A 13,463-nucleotide genomic window follows, 5' to 3' on the forward strand; every position below is an offset into this window, starting at 1 on the left:
TTGGACAGGTTGATTTATAGTAGTGAATGAATCTTTTGTACGTGATCGTGCACAGATCTCTGAAATTAGAAGAGAAACGTGCGGATGTCGGTTCAATAGTGTCCACGCGTGAGCAAACAGGTGGTGTGTACTCTCCTATGGTTCGTATTAGGTCTTCCTCCTTGCGATCGTGTCTTCAGTACTAGTATGTTGAACAAATAGAAGTTGGATCAATTATGGTGTTTCTTGTTTATTTATTTCGTCTTCTTTTTTGTCGAACAATTTGTAATATTATAATTGAAGATGACCTTTAATTGAATAGTTTTCTTGTATGGTGAATAAGATGTTTTTTCACTTTTCATTCGTTGATAGGATTTTTTATGTTTAATGAAACTGCCTGCAATATCTTGGTTAACTAAGTATTAATTTGTTAATTATAATTATGAGTTAATTTACTGCTCTATGTGTATCCGTTATTTTTACGTTCTATCCTTTACCTTCCACTATCGTTTACTTCGGTGATAGAAATTGTAAATGTACTAATAGGCCACTTTTTGTACACTGCATATATTTGAAAGTAATCGAAACACACAAGAATATCGTAAGAAACGAATCACGCATAATGAGGTATGTACTAACGGAAATGCCTTTATTCGGTTAATTAATTTCAGACTATTGTCTGTTAAATCGAATAGAAATCAAATTTTACCACAGTAACGTTATGTAATACTGGTCAACACAATAGCGATTGCAACATAGCACACAACAGTAATAAGTGAAACGTATTTCTAACATTCTAAATAAAAAATTTGAAGTTAAGTAAAAAAATAGTTCACATATGAGCATTTTTCGATTGAATAGATTATTAAAACTGGTCGTATTGATTTTAGATCTAAGAACATTTACGAAGAAATTTCAAAAGATATTTGCGTGAAGTGTCACGTTCGAAATCTCTGGACGAAGATAAGGTAGAGTCGCTCACGATATCGTCGAAGTTTGAAATTAACAAGAGGTGCACGATCGTGAAAGTAACAATAGAAAACGCGAAGGGAGACATTGAAAAGGTATAACGCGGCACGTGGTAGCTAATGGAAAACTGTTCGTGGCGTGACTGTGCTTTGTTCGCGGATGGAAAAAAGGCGGATTGATTGGGGTGCGGGGGAGGACATGGCGACTAACGCGAGAAGGATACAAATTATTGGTCACCTTTTGGAACGATAAACAATGACTGAGCGTTTACAGAGAATTACTACGTGAATTTCGTTATCTCGACTGTTTTATAACGCACAACGTTTCGTGTTATGATATTTGCAGCGACGTGAGATACCTTTGCTCCTTATCGTCGTCAAACATTTGTCGGGGCGATGTAGCGCACAGAAATAATACAATTTTTTTCGTTCTTATTTATTTTAACGACTCTGTCGTTCTTGCTTGACAAACACTATGGTTTTTGTCCACGATGACGGGGGAATTTGAAAGCATGTTTCCTTTTATGATACATGTTAATACGTCTAAGGTGATAATGTGTCTATAAAACGTGTAGTATGAAAATAGCAACTAATAGATTCAATTACTTTTTGCTACAAAGAGATAACAAGATTAATTTGTTATGAGTGAAATTTTCAAACATAAATTACCATTTCCTAAACAGGAGTATTACCTTGTTAAGAGTATTTTAGGATTTTGACTTTCAAATAGTTAATAAATACACGGTGTATGTATACACATATATGTATAGGTATTAAAGAATTAAAAATCCATTTTTTTAATCTGTGGATAATTATATGTTTTAATATGTTTGCATTATTTTACAAGTATTCAAATAGACATACATATTTTGCTACTATTTAAGTTACTACTTGATATTAGTTCTTTATATAACACAGGATTATCGATTACATTTCATTATTGTTTATTGCAATTTCAAAATCTGCAGAAGTCTATCCTTGTACACGTTTCTCAAGCTTTCACGTATAATTAATTCGTTATAATATAAACTGTTATGTACACGTGTATTTCACTTTGCTAAATATACTTGAATACACGGGTACCCACGTACTTATATATATATATATTATTATACGAGCTAAAATACTGATACGTTAATACCCCTGTGGTTAAATACACGTGGAACAGAGAACTCTATTTTAGACTTAGCCTTATCAACTTCACTTTCCTCTACCCCATTATTACATTAACAAAATTATTATTATCGTCACTCGTTAATAAAATTCCTTAATATGACATACAGCGCCATCGGTGTACCTACGTTGTAAATCACTGTTATGTCTACCGTCGTGCGTATCACGTGATACCGAACGTTGTCTTATTTTCTCTTTTTCCATTTTTTTTCGTCCCTTCTTTTCTCGTTACAACGACTGGGACCGAGGTACTATGCCGATTTAAAACACGAAGAGCACTGGAACAGAACTAAATTGATTTCGCCGAGCGTGTGCTAAAACAATATTGTATATCTAAATTAACCTCTCCGCGACCTTCGTATCTCATGCGGACCGTGCATTTTTCACATGTCATCAACGTCAGAAACAGATGCGAACCTATGTAACTTTTTATTAATACCAGTCCCGATGTAAGTTTATCGTATGACTTTAGTTTATCATATGGCGATTCCCGATTGCATATCATCACCCTTGATATTATGTTTCAGATCCTCATTCGCTGATATAATCATTGTTTCGATCGTTATTGTTATTATTCTCGTTGTTGTTATTTACATGTAAATTGGCAAAAGATATCCAATACATTCGATACAGATTTATTCCAGCTATTTCTATCGTCGGAGATTCGATCTGCTGGAAAAAACATTGCATAGGTGTGATGTATTGCCTTGAATATATACATGCATATATATTACAATCAAATCTGCATTATCCGAACACCTACTGTTCGTCGAATGTTCTGCTAGTCAAACGTGCTGTTATTCGAACGGTACGTTTCCATTGTTACCTTAATTTGAAACAGGCATTATATGGATTAAGATCTTTCCGTGAAAAGTTAATACCAGTCTGGAATTTAAATAATGTATTAAAACAAATTCTTCTTACTAAAATGAATAACCTCGAACGTCATTTTACATATTAATATTGCTTATTATCCGAGTCGATAAAAATGGTATACTTTTTTCCATTAAAATTAATTATTTAACGCTAATGATTATTATTATAAATGGTTTTTTTGTAAGTGATAAGTTAAAAATTATCTGTTGTCATAGGTGACTCGTTATTAAGATAATTGACGTTGCTTTCATTGTAAATGAAATGTAATTATACGTATCTTAAGTGGGAATTATTAAAAAGACGTATATTGTTGATCGATAATCACGTTATTTTGTCAGTTTCATCTTATTTGTTCATCTTTGTTAGACATATCGATGTTTGTGGTAATCATAGATTTGTCACAATTTGACACATTTCTTGATTACGCATTAACTGTGTACATACTGAAACTCTATCGATTTCTCGTTATTTCATGAAATACGTCGATTCGCATACGATTTCAAATATTTGGCTACTCGAGGAAAAGAGCCTCGGTATTGATCCAGCTCTATAATTTCTTACGACCGCTACTAATAATACGTGGTCACCTTACAGGCTTGTAGACCTGTTATTTGTTTTAATGCCATCGAATCTAAAACCAAAGATGGAAAAACTTTCTGTATAATTTTGTGATTTTCAAGATATATAATTCTTCGAAATTTGATAATAGTAATTGTTATCGAACAACTTTTTTGTAATTTCTTTTCTCAATTCTCACCGCTAATTTCATTATTTCACAAGTTTTATGGAAAATGACAAAGACGTATTTAGGCGTAGCAAATGTCAATTGTTTATTCTTTTATTTAGGGACATCTTGTTACACAAGTTTTGTATCGAATATTTAATTCAGCTGATTTTAATAGTGATTTTAATCTTTCTGAATTCGTAATATCGTATCGTGCGAACGTCCTAAGTTATCTATAGTTGTTGTCTACATTTTTAATAATATTAAAGGAGTGACTCAGCGTATTCGGTAAAAATATATATTTTATTCGCATAAAGTACATATTTCGCACGTAACTAATGATAACGATCAAACTTTACGTTATAAAAATATGTAATTTCTTATGAAGTAAGAAGTAGTTTTACATGAAGTATAAGTATAATTTTGAAGTATAGTTGTAAGATTAACGTATTTCATTACGTAGATTTTTCTTTAATAATTTCGCGTGAACGTCTAGGCAGATTGGAAATAATTCATTCTAAGTAATCCTCTGTAACAAGAGGAATTCTATCCGTATATAGGATGAAATTCATATTTGCTTAGCCAGCACTAGCTAATACTCATAAGTACTCCTTTAAAGAGTGGATAAATCGTAGTTAAAAAAAATATGAGGTCGAAAGTCGCAGCAAAGTAAATTCCTTGTGTTTAGAGTGTTATTCTAGCATGCTAAAATCCGTTGCAATGCTCGCAAAGCCTCAAGTTGCAGATTACATTCCGCACACAGCGTACGCGGCGTTAACTCAATTAGCATCCCAGGAAGGATAAAGCATACGTTAAACTCTCATTCATGCCGATAGCTAAAACCTTCGAACGTCATCGCAAACAACCTGTGATACGAACATCAAACAAGTGCCCAAAATAACGATCGTGTACATTTTTCCTCGAAAAAAGCTTCTCTTTTTAATTAGTTTCACTTTTGTAAGCTTCCATTTCCAACTACGGTAAGAGCTCCGATAAAATCTGAAAGTAACGGTTTATGATCATAACGATAAAGATATTAAATAATAGCAGATACTAATAATAGTGTAACTTTGTCGTAAAATTGTATAAAAAATAGTAAAGGCTAACTGTACAATATAGTATAAAGGGTACGATCCATCGATTGTTCAATGTACATTATTATATACAAACTTAATCCTTTTTTATGCTTCCACTATCTATTTTATACTTCAGAAACTCCTATTCTATTACAGAAGTATAATAATAGTATCTCACACGAATAGGTTCGTCTGAAGAAAATAATATTCTTTATATTAAAGAGATATACCCTTATTAAGAATCCAATATAATATTTTTAATTATTTATGTTATTGGCTAAATAAATGCAAGTATAATGAAAAGAAAAATTGCTAAGAAGACAGTTAAACTCGTTGTGGTTGATAAATACCTTTAATCGCTGATAACCCTTACGATAAAGAATAGCTTAAGTGACCAACCCTTGTCTACCGGATTACTCGCTGAAAGTAAATATAAGAAGAATCAAGAAATGTCAAAGAATGAGTATAGCATTTACATGAAGAGTATAACATTTTTGTGTAGATATTTCTTTGATATATTGTACATTTTCGGAAATGGTCTGACAAAGTCTGTTGTCAAAGATCGATTAACACTGCTTTCAGTACGCCGATAGGGTAGCGAGCCCGTAGGATTGCTCCTACTGTACCGTTTATCGGGGTCACGAATATAGCGAGAATGAAAAATGCCCGTCAATGACGAACTCTCCATGTAGGTCGGCGGCGGTCACTGTCGTTAGCGGCACGATTTTGCTTTTGTTAAGGGGTTAGGACACAGTGACGTGTTAATAAGTAATACGACTTTTAAACAGTAGGTACAAAGTAAAAAGTAAAATATATTCTTTGTGCATTGATGATTTCATATTTCAGTTTTTATGGAAATTGATAAAATAGCAGGTATCCAAAATTGAGTTAAAATTTGTTAACTTTTTGTTTATATTTTACAAAATAATTATGAAATAAAAGAATTAACTATCAATGCTCAATAAATACTACATAATAATAAAGACGTATTTAAAATTAATAAACGTAATTTTTCTATCTTTTTCTATCACATATTTTTTTACTTATCTCGTCATTCCCGCCTCGTACATATGACTCTCAGTTACAACTTTCTATGGACAATCTTTGAAATTTACGAATGAGCCGCTCTTCTTTTGATGTTTCAGACGTTTATTTGTCTACTATTTTAATTCTCTGTTCATCGAGTATCTTGCATGTCGCAACTACTGTTGTTCCTATAGTTATATTCATAGTGTGCATCATTGATAGGGTACTAGAATAGGCTATTGAAGGTACTGGCGGCAATATAAGCAGTAATTCTCACCGTTGTAATGCCGCTAAATACTCTTTTCAGATCGAGAGACCGAATCAAATTGTTTAGTCCCTCACTTCAATTTTCTGAGAATCCGCCCACATAGTGTTCTAGCAAATAACCGTCATTTAATTCCTTATAAATAGGCGTAATTGCTTTTGGTACATTTGCATGTAACGTTGGTTTGTATTTATAATCGCGGAGTTCATTGTTGGCTTTCGCTATCTGGTAAGTCCGCCAACTGTCCAGCCCAGACGGACAATTTTCATATTGCGGATTAGCGTCGGTGGTATTGCTTTGATGCAATCCGAATTGCCTTTTTCATTTCTTCTTTACAATCTTTCTGTCTTCGTACAGTTAAATCTTAATAAAGCTCAATCAGTTTCATTGTTAGCTTTCCTTTTTGGTTCGAGTAACTTTGTACCATTTTTATTTGATCTGCTGTTGGACATGTATTTTTCTATTTGTCTGGCTTTATATCTGATATACAACCTATTTTATTATTAAAATGTCACCACTTTATGATCGTGAATCGATTATAGTTTTGTACATTTTTTTATCATTAATATTTAGTGCCATATAATTGTGCCTTGCAATTTCAGATTGCAAATATCTCTATTACTTCATCTACCTACATCAACTTCAATCTTGATCGTGAAACAACATTAGTCTCTATGCGATCTACTTTCGAATTTAGGTGTATTCCTTTGCTTTCCCAAAATTCATACATTTTACAACACAATAATTTTATGTTGATAATTAGAACTTTTGTATGTTGTCGTGATGAGTATTAAAAGTCTCATGTGAGCAGTAATACGTCGATTATTTTGTACTTCACAGTTCTCATACTTGTCCATTAGTTCGTCGATTCTATGCTCTTTAATATTTAATTCACTGAAAATAATATTTGTCAAACATCTTACATTTCGTTAAAAATAGTGACAAAGAAACTAACAACAAGAAATTAATTATGCATTACCTTTGCGCCACACTCAAGATATTTAGAATTCAGTAGAACCCGTTTTATTTTTAGAATTCCTTTACTTATTTATCATAATCTTGTTTTATTGATTCCTTTTGCCTTATTTATGACGTGTACAATCTTTAAATTACTCTAAGGAAGTGCTCTGTGTACTAGTAAGATCAAATTGGCAATAAGAATTTAGTGTCACTGTTACCTGAAAATGTGTTGGAAAATTGTGGGAAATATACAGTGGTCAAGTCCTCTATCATTACAATCTTTAGAACATAGTGCAAGCTCTGAAAGAGACTCTGCTGTCTATTATGTATGCATCAGTGTGTCAGCACGTGGATATATGATTTCTCGACGCCTACAAAAAATAATTTGTTTTATGAACCTTTTGTATTACATTTTCAAAACTGCTATACACACAAAAAGAAAAAAAATATGCTTTCATTTCCAAGATCTTGAACACAGTTTTTCCGTCATTGCGATTAAAAAGTCATAATTTTCATATTACACTTAAATCCTGCCTTTGTAATAATCAAAATAATGAAAATTGCAATATATGTTAAATATAAATGTGAGAAATTTTGTTATGAAATCCTTGTCTTGGAACTCACTGGTGTAACCTTTACCTGACCTATTACCCTTTACAATAGCTTTAAAAAACTTACTTTTTATTATTGTTTATATCTTTTACTTCTATAATGTTCCAAAAATGTAGTGTACAAGTATCAATGGTTTTCTAGTAATAGGAGTATTTCAAGATACTAGAGTTACTGATAAGTTTAGCAGACGATTGATTTATTAAACTATAGTTAGCTATCGAACTAAGTTATATCAATTTCAAGCTTCGTTGTACCGCTAGTTAGATGGTATACATTTACTTCTTACAATGATTCGCCTCTGAATCTCGAATTTCAACTTATGCCCAAAGATTACCGTAATCCTACTAGTTATTATGCTATTCAACGCGTTGATTCCAATCAACCGATACTCCCGATGAATCACCAGTGACCTATGATATTTACCGAGGAACGGAATGATGTTCAAGGAAACGTGCACGCGTTGTTCGGTTCGATATCGGGCGAAACAACTTTGTAGAAAGGAAATGGGATTATGAAGAATTTAGCACTGTCTAGACTTAGTGGTATTGAATATTACAATGTAACTTTTTCACGCTTTGAAACTTTCTTAACATCTTAAATTTCGCGCGTCATCGAACATGCGTTCAACAGATAGGAGATCGTAAGACATTGTTCAAGAAGCTACGAGTTATAAGCGCATTTCGTGGCTATTTCAAATAAAACTTATACGCGAAAAAAGTTTCCGGCCTTATTAATGTGGTTCTTCTGTAGGTATGGACACGTCAGATATAAAAAAAACTTTGCTGTTAGCATCAAGGATACATGCATATGGAATAAGATTGTGAACATCGCGACTTTGCTTCGATTGACCGCTAAGCTCGTTGGTTCTTATGGATCAGTTGTTTGTAGTTCTGACCCGTTGTCCTTCATATCCCACATGCTGCACGAATTGCGTGGTTGCATAAAAAGTGTATTGACGATAATGAGAGTGACATTAACTGCATATTATTTGCTTTGGCAGGTATAATTAAGCATTTTCTTAATGTCATTAATTTTCTTTCCCTGAAATGTAACACGACAAAGTGAATTAGTGGTAAATTTAATAATTGTACGTTCTTTACTTACAATTAGTATAATTTTTTTTACTTCGACACAATTGGAATGAAATAGAATCGAGAGAAGTGAATTATATATTGTCAAGATAGATCAAAATTATTCGTGGAAAGAGAACTTGTATACAATATGATCTTATCACACATTGCAAAATATACCAATGAAGTATTTATAATTGTGTTCAGTTGAACAGCGTAGAACATTGTACGAAAAAGATTCCATGATAAGAGCGTTTAATACATACCACTTTGAGATCGATTTATTCAAACATTTCCAATGTCATATTTAATAACAAAGACAACACAAGAATCATTGTACACCACACAACAATATTATCTGATTGCAAACTGCTGTTTTCTTTGTCCTAAACAAATCAGTTGCTCAAGGCTTGTCATTGATGATTTGTTATATATCGTGCTTTATCAGTGTGTGCACATGTTTATTTCGCCATATTATTCATCCTAAAAATAAAAAGTACATATTTTTCAATATATATTTTCCATTTCATAAATATATGGAATAGCAAGAAAAAAACGAAGACGGCGTTCTATATCAGATTTATCGCCACCAGAATAGTTTGTATATAAAAATAGTAAAATTGTATTATTAAAAAATACCGATATGCTAATTGAGGATTTACCATTTTTTGTTTCAGCGTGTGTTTACAAAGTTCAGTGTGGGAGGGGGTAAGTGAGACTTGGCGACGAGCAGGAAGGGTGTTCTCGGACACCAAAAGCTGGGGCACCCTGACGAGGAGGTCCTGGAGGAGGAGGTGGGTCATAGGAGAGAGGAAAGAAAGGAGGTGACCATCCACCCCACATGGACGCCACCCCCAAAGGACCCCCCGTACCCCCCACACCGGATATCCTGTCACCATTATTTAGCCGCAGAATATCCGACCTGAACGTAAGGGCACCGTTTTTTGTCCTGCATCGTCCTCAACGTTCTCGTCGAATATCGAGACATCCGTCACTTGATGCTTGTCGTACGACGGAAGCGACCGCCTACGCGTCATCTTTATCTTACACGTGCCTCAATTTCTCTCGTCTTTTTCGCCGTAAATTGGAACAATTGCCGAATCTCTATTTCCACATCCTCGATAACAATAATCAACCTGTTTATTTAAAGTTGAATATCCCGGCGAAGGACAGACGAGTATCAATCCTAAAATCGAAAAATCATTATCGTTCCTGGGGTCCATGGGCAAGGACAATCATTTCGAGAACGACGGCTTCAGGAACGAGAACCAATGTAACAGCATTCGCAACGATATTACTCTCGTTAAACAGAGATAGGAGGTCATTTTTTACCCTCGTTTTTACACCACGGCGATCGTGCCATAAGTTTGATGCATTTTTTACAATACCAGTCGCGAAGCGTCTTCGAGCCGAGAAAGTACTTTTAACAGGCGTTACCTTTCGTGCGAAACATATCTACGGACTCCGTCCAAAAGCGCCTAACTCCGAACTGCAGCCTAACAGACCACGCAAACAATGTCGCGCAGTGCTGCCACGCGTCCTATGCAAGGTGAGTTAAAGTTATTAAATTGTTTACTATGTACTCATGATAAATGAAAAACTTAAATAATTCTTGATACTCATGGGTGTGATGTTATTTCGAACAGCTCCGTATACACACTTGATCGATGATTCTCAAATTAAACAGTATTCCTATATAAATATGTCTGGTTCTTAATACATTAATGAAAAGTACTTACATTTTGATTATAACCGCTAACGACGAATGCTATGCACTTTATTATCGATAAGATTTTCGTATTGCCGTTTTATGGTCGTTTAATATCCACCAATTGATTAATAACTCCATCTACGAAGTGCATTCGATATCTAAAACACAGCGGCAAATGAAAACATTGTGACACGAATTTCTGCTGTTCCACGTTTAAACCGCTGGTTTGGGTCAATTCCAACGGTTTACTTGTTTTGGCAATCGCTAACGTAGCAATCCACTTTACCCCCAAGCGGTGGATGTTTCCCGGCGACACGCGGTGGTTGTTGCCTTGGAATTTCATGGCACCACCAGCGAGGTGACTTGTGGCGCCGTCAAGGGACGACGCCTTGAAGTCTCTCGACGATCATCGACGAACAATACCTCGTTCGACGACTCGGGTCTTCGTTGTACTGTTCGAAGTGCAAAGCACGCCGTCGTGCAACGGCACCCTCGTGCAGTGCGTGAGAAACGTGATATATACGCGATGTGCGACGTGTAACTTTAATCCCTATATTTCGTGATCGGTAATCCGTAAACGGTATATGTAATTCGTGTTCAGAGGTGTCGAAGATAATGGTTATGATGACGACAGTGCTGACAGTGGCAGAAAACATAGAATGCCGGTGCCGATGTTCGACAATCGTCGAAACGATAGATGGTGCCCGCCCAACACGCACCGGTTGATCGGTTTACCGTGGAAATTGTAAAAGGACCAGAGTGTCAGTGTCGTGTATCTCAATCTGTTCGTTGCTGTCATCGTCGACATTGTGCGACATTCTAGTGTAGATTTCTATGTGGTTGGTTCCTTCCTGTAGTTCGAAGGAAGCATCTTTATCGAACTATTGATTATCGTGGAAGCGTTTGGTACGTTTTTCTGTGCGTAAATTAAGTGAACGCAGCCTGGTTATAAAATTTACGTTAAACGGCCTCGATATGTTCTCTCATCAACGACGATCGTTATAACGACGTCGCCCTCGTCGACGCGGGCGCTTCGACCGCCTGTACCCTTGCACTAACTGCGAAAACAACGAGGTAACCTGATTCTCTTAGAAAGAAAACGAAGGTCATATGCTGCTGTAGAAACGATCGTATGCTGCTAATGTCAAAAAGAGAAATTAGGAAACATTATTGCTGCGTATTTCGTAAACTATTTTTTATTCCACGGAATCAACGAAACAACCAGGAATCGATACGATCAAACGTTATATGTCGATGACATTTTGTTATCAAATGTAGTGCCGGTAATCGGTCCGAGTGATCAACGATAGAAGGCATCTGATAAATACATACGTTTGCATGAATACATGTTGGAACATTACTCGATAGATGTTAAGTGCCTACATGGTATCTTTCGCTTACTCGTTACGATTGTCAGGCTTATTAATAGATATATATTTTTTTGTGTCGTCTTTTTTCATGTGAATAGGAATTACTTTTTACATAGACGATGATATTCACTAGAATGGCTGTCTATTTATTGTCTATAGTCGTGCATTTAGAACATGGTCAGACGCGCGTTATTAAATTCTTTTCAAACGAGGTTAGTTGCCCATCTATTTTAGCATTTTATTGATGGTGTAATACAAAAGAAATGAAATGGGTGTAACGAACACTCAGGATCGCTCGAGCACCTTTGACGCCAGTGACGGCGCCCATTTAGCAATTTCCTAAGCAAATGTAAATCTAGCCTTAAATGACTTGCTTGCGGTCGGTGTCGATGATTGTGGGTGATATTCTTACCTTATTATTCTCCACAACGTGTTGAAACTATGACCTCGATAAAAATGTAAGAATATGAAACTTTATTTAGATAAACAAAATTATTTCCGAAATATTGAAGCATTATATTCATAAACGTATATTTTATATTTATACATTGTAATCATAGTTTACGATATTTATAAATTTAACAAGGATCTTCTCGTTTTAATATTATGAATTATGTTCTTAATTGTTTAGTAATCGTTCCTCCTGCGCGAATTTCAAGAAATTGAGTCATTACGAAGCATTTAGCCCTAGGAAACCGTCATATCTATCGTAGCCTGGAAATATCGAAGTGGAACGCCGCGAACGTAAGAGTCGTCACGGAAAATAAATATTTTGACCAATATTATTAATTTACCTTGCGTATCCATTTTCATAAACGAATAGATTCGCAATAATAAATAAAGTAGCACGAATGATAATCGATCGCTACATTCTATGATAGACTGGTGAGAAAAGCTATTTGAATATTTGAATACATAACTAAATACAAAAATATCGCAGAATTAAACATTTTTTTTCAAATATATCATTCGATGAAACTTCTGGAGTATTATAAAAATATTTTACTCTCATACTTTTTTATTTTTTTTATTTTCTCAAATTTGATATTTAATTGATATTTTGATAATTTAACATAGATCTGATATGATAAATCGGACAAGAAAATCGAACTATAAATGGTGTGGCGAGGTTAATGCGGCATAATTTCGAAGAATTATAACACCTAGGTCTCATTCGTACTTTCTATGTCTTCATGCAGTTTCTTATCTCAAAACTCGCTAAACTGGTTACACTCTAAGTAATAGCGCCTGTAACAGCGTGCACACTAAATTTCGTTAAAATTTCTCTCCTGTACGAACAGACAAAATGCATAGTGTACTCGTCTTATGTTTGTCATTGGAAGTGTGACCTCTTTTATTTTCCGTCGCGTACATCTTTGAGACTTTCCAAACACGACGCAATGTCTACAGGTTCCTATTCTCATTAACGTCTGTTGTTTCTGCTTGCTGCAGGTGGAAAAATTTTTGTCTGCTTCTTTTTTCTGACTATCTGCAATGGAAAAAATAAGCATCGAAATCTTTATACTCGGCAACCGCGAAGATGCAATTAAACGGATATTTTCTCGTTAATATCGGTAACTCAGACTAGCTGGATCAGCGCCAGTTATTGGATTTTAAATCGGCTGCTCGTAAGGTAACACGTAAAAAGTTTGC

At 34.8% G+C, this 13,463-nt stretch overlaps 1 protein-coding gene across 5 annotated transcripts in view; it reads left to right on the forward strand.

Moving 5' to 3' along the window:
* Positions 1-13,463, forward strand: part of ATP8B (ATPase phospholipid transporting 8B) — a 62,662-nt gene that overhangs the window by 30,408 nt on the left and 18,791 nt on the right. For all 5 annotated transcript variants that reach the window (XM_017906194.1, XM_017906193.1, XM_017906196.1 and 2 more), the window contains exon 2: positions 9,407-10,278. In XM_017906194.1, the coding sequence (XP_017761683.1) occupies positions 10,245-10,278 (34 nt within the window). In that variant the 5' untranslated portion in view covers positions 9,407-10,244. The remainder of the gene's footprint in view (positions 1-9,406; positions 10,279-13,463) is intronic.

The sequence above is a fragment of the Eufriesea mexicana genome, unplaced genomic scaffold, assembly GCF_001483705.2.
Source record: "Eufriesea mexicana isolate 0111107269 unplaced genomic scaffold, ASM148370v2 scaffold5064, whole genome shotgun sequence".
NCBI classification, from domain to species: Eukaryota; Metazoa; Arthropoda; class Insecta; order Hymenoptera; family Apidae; genus Eufriesea; species Eufriesea mexicana.